This window comes from Filicampus tigris, chromosome 10 (genome assembly GCF_054856515.1).
Source record: "Filicampus tigris isolate MCC_2025a chromosome 10, RoL_Ftig_1.0, whole genome shotgun sequence".
NCBI lineage: Eukaryota > Metazoa > Chordata > Actinopteri > Syngnathiformes > Syngnathidae > Filicampus > Filicampus tigris.
The window spans coordinates 25,184,651-25,201,417 of record NC_141226.1 but is presented as its reverse complement, the minus strand read 5'-3'; the positions used below and the strand labels follow the sequence as shown (position 1 = coordinate 25,201,417).

The window sequence follows — 16,767 nt, the reverse complement described above, 5'->3', positions numbered from 1 at the left end:
TGTGACGGGAAATTTGTTGTTACATTTACATTTGTGCATTTGTGTTCTGCGTCAAACCAAAATCATTCTTACTATTTTGTGCAATTCAAACAACAAAGGCAATCATTCCAGGTTGTTTAAGCAAAAACATCAATTGACATATATTTTTGGTCATATTTTTGAATGAAGCGTTACGTTCTGAAACAGGTGGACTTTTTTTCCCCCTAAAGGTCAGTGCTTATAAATTACAATGCAAGGTAAAATCCATGTTTCATAGGTCAAACATGACCAATACATAGCGGGGCTGAGAAAATAATCGATAAATTATAAATGATATTTGACAATATCCAATAAAAAGCCTTTAATGCCCCCTAGCCCCGGTGGAGCGCAAGCCCTGATTAAAAATAATTGAAATAGTGGAGATGATTTTTGAAATTTACACTTGTGGATGAAAAATGTTCCTCCTAAAATATAGAGCTTGAAATTAGTGTATGATTTCTTTTCAACGAGTGATGATGTTCTTGTGTTGTTTTGCACGGTACAGCGCATCGTTTTCAAGTTCTTTCCAAATCCAAAATAAAACAAATGAGCTACACTTGCAGGTTCAGTTTGAGAGTTTTGCGTCAAACGTTTGTTATCAGAATTGTTGGTGTTATTGAATCTTTTTGAATTGACAAAGAGATTTCAGTCAGTTACGCGTCAAGCGGTTTCGGTTTGCGACGTCGATGTGACGTCACTCTGCGTGAGGACGTGAGCGCGTTCGGCTGGGGGCGGGGCGTTCGCATGGACGCGACGACGTCACGCTCCATGTTTGCGCCGCCGCCGCTCGTGTTAGCTGCCGGCTAAAGCGGCACCAAGTGGACGCCAATTGGACTCTTTCGATCCGGATCTGTGGTGCCGAGTTGCGAGAGAAGCTCGGCGGGAGGAGCCCCCAGCCGGTCCCCGCTCGCTCGCCCGCGAGCTCAGCTCGCCGCGGAGACTTTGGTTGGGTGAGTGGCGAGTAGCCTTCCGAGACGCGGGCCGCCGTTGTACTCGCGGCTAGCAGATGGGACAAAACGAGCCCGAGAAAACACGCACTCGTTCTTATTGTTGGAGCCCTCGTAACTGGTAGTGACAAACACTCGCAACCCGTCCTTCACTCTCTTGGGTGCCAGTGGGACGCTTTTACTCCCACTCAGCTTGTTTGCACGAGCGAGCCGCTCATGCTAACCGCGCTAGCTAGCTAGCTAGCTAGCGAGGCGCAATGCTAACATTGAGGCTCACGAACAATTTATAGCCTTCGTAGCAATAGCAAAGAATTTTAGTGGGATTTTAATTGATTTAATGGATTAGCATTTGAATTAAAACGTGTTGAATTTAAGGTCACCAATGAATCGAATCCTGACGTTTACTCACTGTCGACTCTGTTTGCAAGTTAGTATGTTTACAATTCACAACCAATCGATCATCAATTTAATCGACAAACATTTTGTTCAACGATTAATTGTTTGGAGCTCTTGGCGAGTTTATTCTTGTCCAAATCCTCCGGTGGCGGTTTCAATCTGAGCGTGCTCAAATGTTGTTCGAAAGACTCTCACGTCATCAACCTGTAGGGCAAACAGGGAATCTGTTCACCTGTTTTCCAGGTTTGATCATGCGACGGTCACAACGCTCGCCAGGAACGTTAAGTCCCGGCCCCAGCAGAGACAAAGACTGCCCCCGGAGATTGAGGAATTATTCTGTTTAATTCTTATTCCACCAATGCAATACTGACCAGAATATTGTGTATTCATCCGTGGCGGCACAGAAGATGTATTGTTTAGAAAAACAAAACACGCAGAGGCTTACTTTCCTTTTAACAAAAAATGTTCTTTCTGATGCATGTGACGATTTGTCAAACTGCCACAGTGTAGCTAGCTCCAGCTCTTGGCGAGGAGGACTTAATCCCTATAATCTTTCTTTTTTTTTTTTTTTTCAAAAATCGTTTTGCCTTAAGTATAAGTTGCTGGTATGGTCAGTCTTCACAAGTACCCACTACAATGGAATAATGCCGGTTAACGGCTGAATCCGATAGCTGATATCGGCACTTGCCCATCCCTCGTTTAGTCTGCTTCTCATTGAAGGTCTTTCTCGAATGGCTGACAATTTTCAGTTCAAAATAAGATCGTCAGAATTCCGAGGGGTTCTTCAAACGTTGAAATGTTGTCACATGAATTCGACTTGAATTGCACAAACGGCATGTTGTACGAGCTGCGGAATAGCTCATGCGCGTCTGTCTTGAGTAGCACGCTGAACGCGAGGCATCTTTTCCAGATTAGCACGCAGTTTTCCGGCCGGGTGGTAACGTCGCGTCTTGACGCAGGTCCACCGGGCGTGCCGACATGGCGACAGACGTGAGCTCGCCGCAGCGCTTCTTCCACATGCCGCGCTTCCAGCACCAGGCGCCGCGGCAGGTGTTCTACAAGCGGCCCGACTTCGCTCAGCAGCAGGCCATGCAGCAGCTCACCTTCGACGGCAAGCGCATGCGCAAGGCCGTCAACCGCAAGACCATCGACTACAACCCCTCCGTCATCAGATACCTGCAGGTGGGTGCGGGATTTTAGGATGTGCGGACTCTGCTATTTGGCCCGGAACAATGCTGACTAGCGCTTGCTTACTTGGCCGACGAATTTCCAAATGATATAACATGAACGGTGGCCCGATGGCCCGGAGCCACCACCTGACTCCCGTTCCCTGAAGCGCGGCGTGACGCCATTGCTGCATTTTGGCAACGGAGACTGCGCGCAAATCTGTTTCATCCGCGAGCAGGTGCGGATGATGATAAATACTGTTGTAAAACACAGTATGGCCGGTTGGGTCAGCACAGCACAACACACGCTGGGGAACAGTTTCGTCTACGTAGCAGCCATAAAGTACTGATTTGAATGCGTTTCATTCAACTTTGTTTGGAAAGTCTTTTTGAAACGGCGTAGTTGACCTGGAACAGCTTAAATTCAACAGCAGGAGAATGAGGAATCCATCAACTCTGGTTAAACCTGTGTAAAATGCTGCCAGGGGCTTGTAGCAATTCAAATGTTTTTTTATGTTAAAAAAACAATTAAAAAAAAGAAGAAGAATAAACTAAAGAACGTTGATGAGGATGTCCATTTTTTTTCCGATTTTGGACTTTTTCACAAATTTGGAAAAATGGAAATGGTTTCACCAGCTTTTTGTTTTTAGAATTTGAAAAAGATTAGAATTGAATTTGACAGTCAAGATTGGAAATCAGACAAGACGGCAGCGTCACCCCTGCTCTACTTGAGATGGTCAGCAACTTTCTACAATGGCCGCCTACTTGATTGCCCGTCCTTGCGTGCATTTTGCCCGCTGACACGGCACCCTCCGCTATTTCATCCACAGGTCGGCCTCCGTGTACAAGTAGGATACGTTTGTACGTATTGTCATAAATCAGGGCCAGTGCCGTTTCTGGCTGGGCCAGCCAGCGCAACTCGGTCGGGCCGGCCTCTGTATAACGAATGCGATTCTTCTTCTTCTTCATACAAATATGCTCCGCTTCTGGCATTCACATGTAGGATCTTCATGATACCATCTAGTGGGCGTAAAAAAAGTCACGACACTTGGTGATGTCATATCACGCTTCGACGTGAGCTTTAAAAGATGTAACCTTAATTCCTCACCCTCCCGCAATCACATTGCGAAGAGCAACAATCCTTCCCAGGTTAGCTGACTCTATGGCAGTATGCAAGTAGCCTACGACGTGCCGATAATGAGTACCGCGGATAGCTTGTGGCCAACGCTAGCGCGCTCATGTGGCTGACAGACGTAATACGGTACGGCTATACGAGTGGCTGGCTGCAAGATGTGAGCGCAGAACATGTCCTTAGTTTTGGTCATGAAAGCAGCTCCATCTTGTGGCCGACCGCCGCAAGGACGGCATTCCGCGTGTTTTGCTGAGAAAGGCCCAATCAATGTTTCTGTCAGCTGTTGGCTGCGTCGTCAACCGATGTGCTTTTGTGGACAGAATCGCCAGTGGCAACGAGACCATCGCGACCTGCGAGCTATCCAACCCGACGCCGGATGCTACAATGACGTGAGTCTTGCTTCCTTTCCGTCCGGTCTTCCGAGCCGCCAGGCCGCTCCCCTCATCTCAGCCTTTCGTCCCCCTCTCGCCATCCTGGAACCATCGGTCGACCTTTTGATGTGGACCGGAAATATCAAATGGGCGAAAATGTTGACGGTTCTTTTCCAAAGTAAAAGTCGATGTTTGCAAAAAACACAAAGTTAATCATTCCGCTGTCGCGGAGGACGGCCGGAATTGGAGGATCTGGGCAATTTCTGCTTCAACAGGGTCTCGAAATGGCCGATTCATAAAGTTGTCGCTGGATCTGTGAACCGTTGCACCTTGAGTGTGAGTCCAAGTCGTCATGTGGCGCGTGTGCGTTTCCGAGGCGCGCTTTTGTCGCGAGCGAGCCGGCGAAGGACGCAAGGGAGGAGGGAGTGACTCAAGCGGCGTGACTTAACGCCTGCGTTTGTGTCCCACAGTTGGTCCCTCCTATCGGAATGCTGAACAACCCCATGAACGCCGTCACCACCAAGTTTGTGCGCACGTCCACCAACAAAGTCAAATGTCCCGTCTTTGTCATCCGGGTGAGTTTGTGACGCGCGCTCGGCCACGTCGTCCTGCGCGGCCCTCCGTTGGCGGCGCCTGACGTTTGTTGTGTGCAGTGGACTCCTGAGGGACGGCGGCTGGTGACGGGAGCGTCCAGTGGCGAGTTCACGCTGTGGAACGGACTGACGTTCAACTTCGAGACCATTCTCCAGGTGACCGCGCGTGTCGGCGCTCGGCCGATGAAGGAACTACAGTCGACCCTGACAAATTGAAATCGCATCCGTCTGTTCCAGCCCCCCCAAATTGTCATGCTCTGGAATATGGCACTTTATGAAAACTCTATTTATTCATTGATTTTACTTCACGAAAACCAATGAAATAAACTCAAATTGAAAAAACAATTTCCTTTACGAAATAAAATCAAAACAAGCATGCTTTTAAAAAGACCAAAACGAACTGAAACTACATTTGACCTTTAAAAAAAAAAAAAAAAAAAACTCACATTATGATTATAGCCAAAATGTCCTTGGTTTTTGTTTTTGGCAATGAATTTAGCCCACGAGCCGCTGGGGTGGATTTGAAATGTATTTCTTGGGATATGACGTTAGTGGGAAGAAGAGAAGGTCGTCCAGGAGTTGTAGTCCCCTTAATGTGTGTCGCAGCGAAGCGACGTCATCAGGCGGCAGCCAATTAAGAAGAGCCAACAGATGACGTGGCTCCGGGGAGGCGATGAGTTTGCGTGTGCTTTTGTCTCAAATGGCTCCCCGCCGCTTGTTATTTAACTTGGCCCGAAATGCAGCGCCGGGTAAAATATCGAGCTAACCCTTCGGATCCGCTTGAGAAGTTGGCAAAGAAGGCGTCCGAGCTTGATTGAATTCACCCAACTTGACAAGCGGTGTTGTGCACTCGTGCGTCGCATTCGATATTGAACCTATGGTCGCGAGTATTGTTAAGTGGTCTGTCTACGTGTGTCGTAGCAGCATTCGTGTTCCAATGTTTCCACCTTATTTCCCGCTTCAACAAACTCACTTGGCCGGTGAACTGTGGATTTGCCAATTTGTGGGGGTTGACTGTAGGCGCGAATGGAAGAGCAGCAAATGGTTGGGTTTGGTGCTGTTGCCGGTGCTGGTGCCGGTGCCGCTGCCGCTGCCGGTGCCGGTGCCGGTGCTGTTGCCGGTGCCGGTGCTGTTGCCGGTGCTGTTGCCGGTGCTGTTGCCGGTGCTGTTGCCGGTGCCGGTGCCGGTGTGTGACGCGACGCGACGGGCCTTTTGTGACCTCAGGCCCACGACAGTCCGGTGCGCGCCATGACGTGGTCCCACAACGACATGTGGATGCTGACGGCGGACCACGGCGGCTACGTCAAGTACTGGCAGTCCAACATGAACAACGTCAAGATGTTCCAGGCGCACAAGGAGGCCGTGAGAGAAGCCAGGTTTACACCCAATCTGCACTTTTCCCTACTCGACCTTCTCTCGTGTCTTGTTGATGTGTGTGCTAATAAAGTGGCGTCAATAAAGGCCAGACTGGCACTCTGTCAGCGATCAATAAAGTTTGTCACACTTGACACTTCACCTAGCCGCAAGCGCGCGCGCCTTCTCCCAGCCGGCGGGACGCCGAGTCCGCGCCGGAGTCGCTCGCGCGTTCCTACGCCCGATAGCCAAATTCAGTCCTCGTTGCTTCAACGCAGCTCTCAGCCTGAACTGAGTCCCGAGTCTTGACCCCCAACCTGAAACAAGACCTCGGGCCTAAAGTTAGACCCCAGACCTGAACTTGTATCTGATTTCCCTCCTCACACCTAAGCGAAATCGGACACACCCGATCTCAGTGGTGAACACGGTCCTCGACCTAGACCTGAACTTGGGCCTGAATGTCCCATCTCAGTCCTAAACCTTAAACGGAGCCTAGAAGTCAGCTTTCAAGTCAGTCCTAGACCCGATTTCAGTCACGAGCATAGACCTGATCCGCGACCCTTCGAGCCAGACGCCAGCGCTGCTCCCATTCATAGGCCACGGACGGCGATCGGCCCTTTTCCGCGCAAAAATATGCGATGCCTTTCATTGCTTGTCCCCAAAAGCGATCCGCCGCGGCCAAGCGGAGGCCAGCCCGCGTGCGGCGTAGCGCCGCCTTCGCTTAACGCGGCACGCAAACCACCAGCTGCGTTTGGTCACTTTTTCTCCGTTGAAGGGATGCTGGTCCGGATAGTATGTTTCCAGACGCAAAAATCGCACTCATCGGTCGATCGAAAAAAGAGTGGAGGGATTAATGGCTAGCTCCGGAATCCGAGAAGAACGTGGCCAATCTGAACTCGGACTTGCGCTTTGAGCTTTTCCTCGAGGTGTGAAAGGTGACATGCAGCTTGCGAGTGGCAGAAAGCTGAGCGGGACTTTGTTCAAGCGCTCGCCTTGACCGCGGCCGACCGCTCGACCTGTGCCGCTGTCAGTCAACCTTTGGGGCGAGAAGCAGCGCAGGAGAAAAAGTGTCAAACATTTGACATGCTCCCAACACATTTGCTGCGTGTGGAGCGATGACAGATTTGACGTCCCCGCTGGCGCGCGCTTACAGCGGACGTCCGGCGGGGGGAGACGTCGCGCGTCAAGTTTGTCTCGCGCCGGACCGATAGATTGGTGACGGGCTCCTGGCAACGTAGGCAAAGTGTTTCAAAGTCCCAAATGAGGTTTCCTGTGAAAAGGCAGCCACCAGTTGGAAGCAAATCAAAGTGGAATCAACATTTGAAGTTGTTGTGTCGTCATGTTGACTGACGCGCGCCACGGGTCACCGCGGGAGCGCCAGCGCTCCCCAAGCGGAGGCCCACGTCCTCTCGCGCCTCCACGTGCCACTTCCCGTGTGTGACGTTTCACGTGTCCTGTGTGTCCTCTCTAGTTTCTCGCCCACCGATAGTAAATTTGCCACCTGCTCGGATGACGGCACCGTCCGCATTTGGGACTTCCAGCGCTGCCACGAGGAGCGCATCCTGCGAGGTAGTAGACACCCCACGCCCCTTTGTTGCTCTTGGGCTTCTCTCTTTTTGGTTAACCTGTGTGACGCTACTACCAGCTTACTACTTAAACCCCACCCCCGACACCCTCCCTTCGCTTGTGGGAAGAGCAAATGACAATGACCTGTTTTGCTTTTCTCTTTTTTGGTTTTTCTGCGTCTGGAATTTGCTTCGTTCCTCCTAATTCCAAACGAGGTTTGGGACTTCTCCAGACGGAGCAAGGCATCCCCCGCACGTTGCGGTCCTGCTCTAGCCCACTTGTTTATTTTGTTTTTAATACAGTTGATGCGCAGTTCTTTTGACACAGTTTGCGCAATATTTCGGTGCTCTCACTTGCTCTTGTGCTCTCTCACTACACGTTCAAATGTGTCTGTATTTAAAGACCTTAGAAAATGCTCTAAAAGCATGTCTGAGGGCATTTCTATTTTACAGACTTTCACTTTTTCATTGAGGGCTGGGGCGGCGTAGTAAGCGAGAGTAAAACTTTCCTCAACGTATCTCCTGGACTTTTGGGGTTTGGTTTGCTACTCGGGGAAGCCCTTCTGCGATTGGCTTAAACGTTTCAGTTTCAAATCTCCACCAACAAGCTGATACAGGCCAAACGTCTGAGGGCTTCTCCAAGTCCGCCTGCCTTAAAAAGTCGACTGAAATTGTGCAAAGTTCCACCGGGGTGGGAGCCGCTTGTTACGTTGCCCGTCATGCAAAGAGTCAAGTTGAAAGTGTTTTCTTTTGTGTGCGTGTGCGTGTGCGTGCGCGTGCGCAGGTCACGGTGCTGATGTGAAATGTGTGGACTGGCACCCCACAAAAGGTCTGGTGGTGTCCGGCAGCAAAGACAGTCAGCAGCCAATCAAATTCTGGGACCCAAAGACCGGACAGAGTCTGGCAACCCTGTGAGTGAAAAGTGGGCCTTGGTCTCGAGCGCGGCGCACACATTTTCTCTTTCAATCAAAGCACACCAAGCTTAGTTGATGCGCTGGCGGCAGGCCATCTGCTGGCAACGTTTGCAACAGTGTCTCCAGCATGCCGAGTAAATTGCAGTCAATCCACTCGTTTTCGGGCAAGCGCAAAGTCCATAAGAGCTCCCTCCTACTCCACATTGGCAATATCAAATATGTGCTATCTTTCCTAGGCGCTCCAAGTTAGTCCAAGTGTCTCAATTGTGCCCTGTTCATCAGACGCAGAGAAGAGAGAACCTCAAAAACGACCACTTTGCCTCACCGGAAGAATTGCTTGCGTCAAAATGAACACGCGGCCACGGATCGCTCGCAACGATCGCGCTGGCGGTTCGAAACATTCCATTCAATAACTTCTCAATTTTACTGAAACCATCAAATGCAAGAATTTCGCTCTCAATGCGACAGAATCCAAATCACAAGGTGGCTTAGGAGCGCCGCATTTTCTTGATTACCCCTCCTGCAAAAAGTCGAGCGCTCACCTTACTCTTGACAGCCCGAGGAAAGCAAACAGGCGTCCTCAATTGCGCCTGATGAGTGATGGGGGGCTCTCTGTGGACCAGCGCCGGGCGGGGTGCTCCCCCTCAATATTGATCAGCGCCGGGCGGGGTGCTCCCCCTCAATATTGATCAGCGCCGGGCGGGGTGCTCCCCCTCAATATTGATCAGCGCTGGGCGGGGTGCTCCCCCTCAATATTGATGAGCTCAACCCAACTGGCTTTTCTCCAAATGTCTGGTTGAGCAAAGAGGTGTCGTGATTGGAGTGATGAGCGTGCGTGACCTTTCACTGCCCTCAGCCACGCCCACAAGAACACAGTGATGGAGGTGAAGTGGAACAGCAACGGCAACTGGCTGCTGACGGCGTCGCGCGACCACCTCTGCAAACTGTTCGACATCCGCAACCTGAAGGACGAGCTGCAGGTGTTCCGAGGACACAAGAAGGAAGCCACGGGTGAGCGAGCGAGCGAGCGCGCGCGTTTGAGCCGGCTGGCGCTAACCTCCCCTCAAGGAGCGCCTCCTCATCCAAACGCAATCCCAATCACAACGCCAATGAAGCAGCGCCGCTCGCCAGCCAGCTGCACAGAACTAGCACTTGCGTCCCCGAATGTCATTCCAAAATTGCCGCTTTTTCACAAAAAAGATCATACAGCATGATGACAAATTTCAGGCAGTATTTTTGGGAGTTATTCAACTTTTTATTGATTTGCAGACAGAAAAAAAAAAGTCTACATGTGCACTTGCATCACTTAGCATTGTGTCAAAACGTGCGACGCTCTGATAAAGGAAGAAAAGGAAAGGATAAGATGCGTGCGGAACGGATGGCGTGGCGTGCCAACAGTTGGTCGGCCGCAGATCTTGCGTTGGTTCAAATGTTTTCAGTCGGACGGACCGAGCGTGTTCGGGGAGCTTTTTGAGCATCGCTGATTTGAAACCAAACAAATGCCCTTGGTTGGCCAAGTCAAGTCAATCCGACCGGGATAGGACGGACGCCTTTAGTTGTTGAAAAGCAGCGAGACTTGACTCATGAGTGGCAACCGCATGGGTGGGGGCTTTCCATTGTTTGCGCGCTGCCCGACGACAAAGTGAAACTGAAGCCGTCGTCTTTTCCTCTTTTGCCGTTTGTCCTCAGCGGTGGCCTGGCACCCCATCCACGAAGGGCTGTTTGCCAGCGGAGGATCCGACGGTTCTTTGCTCTTCTGGAACGCCGGGTAGGGAACGCGCCGGGTCATTCCCAGCCGGCCGCCTTTGATTGCGGAAGTCTCACCATGTACTTTGTGCCCGCCCGCCTGTCAGGGTGGAGAAGGAAGTGGGAGGCATGGAGATGGCGCACGAGGGCATGATTTGGAGTTTGGCCTGGCACCCGCTAGGTCACATCCTCTGTTCGGGATCCAACGACCACACCAGGTAGCGAGCGCCTTCTGCAACACGCTTACTACATGGCTGCAACACGGTTACTCAAAAACGACTCGACTGTCAAATATGGAATTTGCGCAAATCGGATCAACTGAGATTTTGCATTTGACGGGCAGTAATGTCTTGAATTTGACCATGGATCTATGAGGTCATTGATCGGCCGGGCGAAATGAAACATTACAGCCGCGGGCCGCCACGGGGGAATTTGGGGCGCAACCAAAAGGTTTTGGCGCCACCTGCCAATATGCTACTCTTGTAATGACGGGTTGACTAGCGCGCGGAAAGCAAATATCAACCGTATCCGCGGTTCGGAGTGGATCCCTCCCTCCCTCCCTCCCTCCCTCCCGCCAGCCAGCAGGCGCAATGGCCGTCCGGTCGCTTTCACCGCACGCTCGGTGCTCCTTTTGTTGCCTTGCGTGTGTTTTGCCACGGAAACGCCACACGACGTTGGCCCGAGCCGACGAATAGTCGTCAAGGTCTTCTGTGTGTCGGAGCGACATTTACGGGGGTGAACCGGCCACGAGCGCGACGCGACCCTCACCCTCATCCGACTGATGGGCCCCCAAAATCCTGCTCGTGTAAAACGGCCACAACCTCATTACTTCATGCACATCGAATATGGCCGTGGCATTCCAGCAGCACGCGTGTAACCTCCTTAACGTGGCCACAGCATACTACACTAGCGTCACATGGCAAAACGTGGAAGAGGGCCAGCGCCAGCGCGGGTCAAATGTCTGCCGAGGCAGAACTTGTTACGTGTGCGTAACGAGGGTAAAGCGTGCTACCTGTGTGCAGCATGTCTGCGGCGCGGCACGGCACGTCACGGCACGTCACGGCACGGCACAGTACGACACGTGCGCCCTACATGCTCACCACTACACGTGCGCTACCACAAGTGACTGTGTGCTCCATGTTTGTTAGTAAATTCTGGACCAGGAATCGTCCCGGCGACAAAATGAGGGACCGCTACAATCTCAACCTTCTACCTGGCATGTCGGAGGACGGCGTGGAGTACGGTCAGTCACCTGGCCGGTCACATGGCACACGTCCACGCGAGCTTGCTTGACTACACGCATCGAGGAGAATCTTGATTCGCGGCTGCTAAGCTGTTTGTTTGACAGCGAGCGAGGGAAGCCGCTCCGCTTGCTACATTAGCCGCATTCCGGCTAACGCGGCCAATGTAGCAAGCGGCGCAAGCGGCAGGCCGAAGGCCGCGGAAGGAGCTCGTGCGTGTGACAATAGCGCCTTGCTTTTGAAAGGTGAAACGCGGCTTAGGAAGAGTCAAATTACTACAAAGAGCAAAGAACATCTGCGCTGGAAACCTGCGCCAATCTGCAAATAATTGACACTCGCAAACTTGATTGAGTTAAACCCAGTCAGCAATTTCTCGGGGGGGGGGGGAGTTTCTGGGTTAGAAACAAGCTCCTGCTTTTGAGGAAAGCCACGTCTTCTTTTTTTCTACCCCATTCTCCTCAATGAATCCCCCCCAAATTGAAAGTAGACTAATTGTTGCGGCCGGAAGAATGACTAGCTAGTAACGGCGCAGCTGTGGACTCATATGCGCGCTGATGACAGATGACATGGAGCCGAACAGCATGGCCGCCATCCCCGGAATGGGAATTCCCGAGCAGCTCAAGATCGCCATGGAGCAGGAACAGACTCGTAAGTTCTCTTTGTGGATCGTTTGGGACTTGTTCTGCAAAGCCAAAGAAAGAAAGAAAGAAAGCAAGCCAGCGTGCCCGCCGCCGCGTTGTGTCCAGACAAGGAGGCGGGGCCAGAGGAGATGTCCATCCCGGGACTGGACTGGGGCATGGATGAGGTGATGGGCAAGGACAACAAGAGGGTCCCGCAGAAGAAAGTCCCCTACGCCAAACCCATCCCGGCACAGTTCCAGCAGGTCAGCTCATGCAACTTCGCTGGCAACCTAATCGCTGCCGTACGCTCATATGTGGGGAAACGCGGCCCCCGTCTGCGCAGGCCTGGGCGGAGAATAAAGTTCCCTCCATGCCGCCTTCTGGAGACGGCCCCAAAGAGCGCAAGGTGGAGCCCAAGGTGGACGGCAAGAAGAAAAGTCAGGTGGAGCTGGAGCAGGAAATGGCGGCGCTGCAGTACACCAACCCCAAGCTGCTGGAGGTGAGTGACGCGCTCTGGTGACGCGGGGGGCGGGCCGCGCGCTCTGGTGACGCGGGGGGCGGGCCGCGCGCTCTGTTGCCGCGCGCGCTGATTGATTGGCCCTTGTCTTTCAGCAGCAGATGAAGATGGAGCGCATCAACCAGAAGAGCTCGGACGGCCCCCAGCAGGGGCCGGGCCTCATGCCGCCCTTCTCGGGCCCCGCCGGGCAGCAGAACTTTGCTCCTCCCCAGTCCAACAACATGGCCCCGCCCCACATGGGGCCTTCCTTCATGCCCCCCGCTCAGATGGGCGCTTCGTCTGCGCACGGGCAGGGCATGATGGGCCCGCCGGACATGCAGAGACACCCCGCCCCTTCCAGGAACATGAGCGCTCAGGGACCTCACAACATGGGGCCCGGAGCCAGAGGAATGCCAGGCCCTCACGGCGGGATGATGGGGCCCCCCTCCAGAGGGATGGGGCCACGGGACCTGCAGGGGCCTCCGCCTCAGGGGGGCATGATGCCGCCACCTCAAGGAAACATGATGGGACCTCAGGGGGGGATGATGGGACCCCCATCCAGGACACACAATAACTTTGGGATGGGGGGGATGCACGGGCCTCCGCCGGGAAACATGCAGGCGCCCCCCTACATGCAGCACCAGGTGAGCGAGCGGGCACAATGCCTTGACCTGACGTGTTCCACTTGACCCGTGCTCTTTGATGCTTACAGGCTCAGACTTCAGGACCCCCCATGCACGGGAGGGGCCAGCAGGGCCCCAACAACAAAGGTGAGCCACGCTCTTGGCTTGGGGTCCTTGCATGGTTAGCATTGCATTGCATTTAATAAGTCCCCACAGAGACCAACAGATGCTCTCTGTGAGGACTTTGCAGACCACTTCAGAAGTAAAATCGATGACATAAGATCCAGTCTTTTAGCCCGTCAAAACACAAGTTTTAATAAACCCGGACAATCATATTTACATGAGGAAACACTGGAAAGTTTTGCCCTGGTTGATGCAAGGACACTTGTTCGAGTTTTCTCCCAGGTAAACCCAACAACCTGCCTTTTGGATCCAATTCCCACATTTCTTTTTAAGACATTTTATGGATTTTTTGAAGAACAAATTTTAAATATAGTCAATTGCTCTCTTCAGACAGGCGTCTTCCCCGCTGCCTTTAAAACGGCGGTGGTGAAGCCCCTTCTGAAGAAGAGCGGTTCTGACCCGAGCGTTTTTAATAACTACAGACCCGTATCCAACTTACCGTTTTTAAGTAAGATTTTAGAAAAACTGGTTTTCATCCAGTTGAATCATTTTTTAAATACAAATAATATTTTGGAGAAATATCAATCTGGTTTTAGGATGAACCACAGTACGGAGACTGCTCTTTTAAGGATCTTAAATGATATTAGGTGCACTGCAGACGTGAGAAAACTCACAGTCTTGGTGCTACTGGATCTAAGCGCTGCTTTTGATACAGTAGATCACCAAATTTTATTAAATAGACTTAAAAATCTAGTGGGCATCTCTGGTACTGTTTTTGACTGGTTTTATTCCTATCTCACAGACCGATATTTCTTTGTAAGTATGGATACTTGTTCCTCTAAAACTCATGAAATTAAATGTGGGGTTCCTCAAGGTTCGATTTTAGGCCCCTTACTTTTTAATCTTTATATGCTTCCCCTCGGGGATGTCATCAGGGGACACGGCATCAGCTTTCACAGCTACGCTGATGACACGCAGCTGTATATTGCCGTGTCTCCTGATGACACAGGACCCATTGATACCCTTTTAAATTGCATTTTAGATATCAAGTCATGGATGGCAGATAATTTCCTACAGCTCAATGAGGACAAGACTGAGGTCTTAGTTATCGGTCCCGAAGGTCAGAGAGAGAAGCTTTTACCAAAACTACACATTTTTAATCCCTCACACTGTGTGAAGAACCTTGGCGTCATTTTTGACTCTGAGCTCAGTTTTATTCCTCATATTAAAAATGTAACCAAGATTGGTTTTGATCACCTTAAGAATATCGCCAGAGTCCGCCCGTTTCTCTCTCAGGCTAACACGGAAGTGCTGATGCATGCCTTTATTTCCTGTCGTTTAGATTACTGTAATGCCCTGCTCTCTGGCCTCCCGAAAAAGAGCATTTCACCACTGCAACTACTGCAGAATTCAGCCGCTCGGGTGCTGACGAGAACCAGAGGGCGGGAGCACATTACGCCAGTTTTGAAATTGCTGCATTGGCTCCCTGTGTGTTTCAGGATCGATTTTAAAGTACTTTTATTAGTTTATAAATGTGTTAATGGTCTTGGGCCATCTTATTTATCTGATTTGCTTTTATCATACCAGCCCTCGCGGATCCTGAGGTCCTCTGGCGCCGGCCTTTTATTTATTCCAAGGGTGAGGACCAAAATGCATGGCGAGGCTGCATTCAGCCATTTTGGTCCTCACCTTTGGAATAGCCTGCCAGAGGATGTCAGGTCTGCAGAGACTGTTGATATTTTTAAGAGGAAGCTCAAGACACACCTTTTTAGTTTGGCTTTCAACAACTTTTAAATAATTTATCTTTTCTTTTGATTGAAGATAATTCTATGTTTTGCTTTGAATGTTTTAAAGCACTTTGAGTTGCATTTTTATGTATGAAAAGTGCTATATAAATAAAATGTGATTGATTGATTGATTGGTTTCATGTTTTGATGGGACGGACGATGTTATTTTTGGGCACATTTGTAAATGTTACTGTACAAATTGAAGCTTCATTTGGAAAAAAAGTTCAGCCCTACACCTACTCTCCCTACGTAAGCGTGTGCCAGTGAGCTGAAGTGGAAGGAATTGCTTCCTTGTCTCCTGCCCAACGCCGAGGTCAAAACGTGAAACTTTGTCCCGTTATTCAGTTCCGCGAAACGTTGCCGAGCCTCGTCTCGTCTCTTTGCTTGTCGAGAAGCGTACTGAGCCAAAATGCTGACGTTGCGTTTCGCTCTCCCTCAGACCCCCGGGGGCCGGCCCCCAACCACCACATGGGACCCCCGGACCGCCAGGGCGCAGGGGGGCACGAGCACTTCTGGGGGGACGGCCAGCACAAACCGCAGGACTTCGACGCGGGCCAGGACTTCCACGGCCGAGGGGACGAGGCCTGGAGACCCGGACCTATCTTTCCGGGGGCGGCGGGACACCGAGTCGGGGCGGGTCCCCGAGGAGGCGGGGCGGCGGCCAACTGGGCTCCCGAAGACCGGCCCCCCAGAGACGCGGGAGAGTTCAGAGGACGGCGAGACGACAGGTGAGTCGGACTGATTTTCCGTTGGCGATTGGAACCCGAGCGCTGAAAATGTCGACGGTACAGGTTCAGAGGAGGCCCGGGACGGCCCGGAGGTCGAGGCTACCCCGAAGAGTACGCGGGCCAGGAGGAGGGCTTTGACGCCCCCGAAGACGTGAGAGGCTGGGACGGCGGGGTCAGGGGCAGGCCCAGAGGTGGGGTCCCTCCCCGAGGAGGTACGCTCACACTTATTAGTTTAGTTTTCCGGGTTCCCGGCCGACCGTGTGCGCTGACTGCGTGCTGTGGGATGTGTTGAGGTCACGACGGCTACCGCGACGGACCGCCCCTACACGACGGTGCATCCCCTGCGAGCCGTGAGCGGTCACTTTCCCTGCAGGGGATGGACATGGCCTCGCTGCCGCCGCGGAAACGTCCCTGGCAGGACGGCCCCGGAACGGCTGACCCCCGAGAACGAGATGGACCGGGCGCAGACGCAGGTCACCTCTTGAATGACGTTTGCTTGACTTTCGATTTGAATATGTCGATTCCCGCGCTTGAATCGAAATCACGGGTCGCGAGGTTTGAAATAACGAGGTGCGCGTGCCCACAGGTCGACCTCAGCGGGACGATGGCGGTGGCTATGGGCCGCCCGGGCGCGGCGCACGGGGCGGCTGGGGGACCGGCCTCAGGAGAGGGGGCCCCCCCCTGCGGGGTGCGCCGAGGGGCCGCGGCCGCTAGACGACAGCCGACGCGATCGCGGGACTTTGCCGGCGGCCAATCTTTTCTTGTTTTTTTGTAAGAAATTTCTATGTTTTGTCTTTTCACTGACTGGACAATAAACACCCACGTGGAAGCTTTGAATCCTGCTCAATGACTTGATTGTTTGTGTTATTTGTGGGGGATCGGAACAGGGCCCGCCACGGATTGTGAAAATCTTTCCCCCCTGGCCAAATCCACAAATAGGCTGGGAAG

General features: G+C 52.2%; 1 protein-coding gene across 3 annotated transcripts; it reads left to right on the top strand.

Annotated features, from left to right (window-relative positions):
- Nucleotides 1-721: 721 nt before the first annotated feature.
- Nucleotides 722-16,661, top strand: wdr33 (WD repeat domain 33). 3 transcript variants are annotated; one of them, XM_086042422.1, is made up of 21 exons: nt 722-968; nt 2,272-2,543; nt 3,980-4,048; nt 4,501-4,605; nt 4,684-4,779; nt 5,848-5,999; nt 7,448-7,545; nt 8,326-8,452; nt 9,312-9,466; nt 10,145-10,223; nt 10,309-10,419; nt 11,350-11,444; nt 12,004-12,090; nt 12,189-12,325; nt 12,406-12,561; nt 12,675-13,202; nt 13,271-13,328; nt 15,531-15,819; nt 15,883-16,031; nt 16,113-16,292; nt 16,406-16,661. In XM_086042422.1, exons 2-21 carry the CDS (start codon nt 2,340-2,342, stop codon nt 16,531-16,533), a joined length of 3,003 nt encoding a protein of 1,000 aa, XP_085898548.1. In that variant the 5' UTR covers nt 722-968; nt 2,272-2,339; the 3' UTR covers nt 16,534-16,661. The 3 variants fall into 3 exon arrangements, with proteins under 3 accessions (XP_085898548.1, XP_085898549.1, XP_085898547.1); XM_086042423.1 differs by having other exon boundaries at nt 723-968; nt 2,321-2,543; nt 12,678-13,202; XM_086042421.1 differs by having other exon boundaries at nt 723-968; nt 2,321-2,543.
- The last annotated feature ends 106 nt before the right edge of the window (nt 16,662-16,767 follow it).

Bases quoted from the DNA above. Each gene is read 5' to 3' on its own strand.
- wdr33 (XM_086042422.1), top strand. From the start codon at position 2,340: ATGGCGACAGACGTGAGCTCGCCGCAGCGCTTCTTCCACATGCCGCGC. The intron at 4,606-4,683 runs GTGAGTTTGTGA...TGTTGTGTGCAG, and splicing joins GTCCCGTCTTTGTCATCCGG to TGGACTCCTGAGGGACGGCG. The intron at 16,293-16,405 runs GTCACCTCTTGA...GCGTGCCCACAG, and splicing joins TGGACCGGGCGCAGACGCAG to GTCGACCTCAGCGGGACGAT.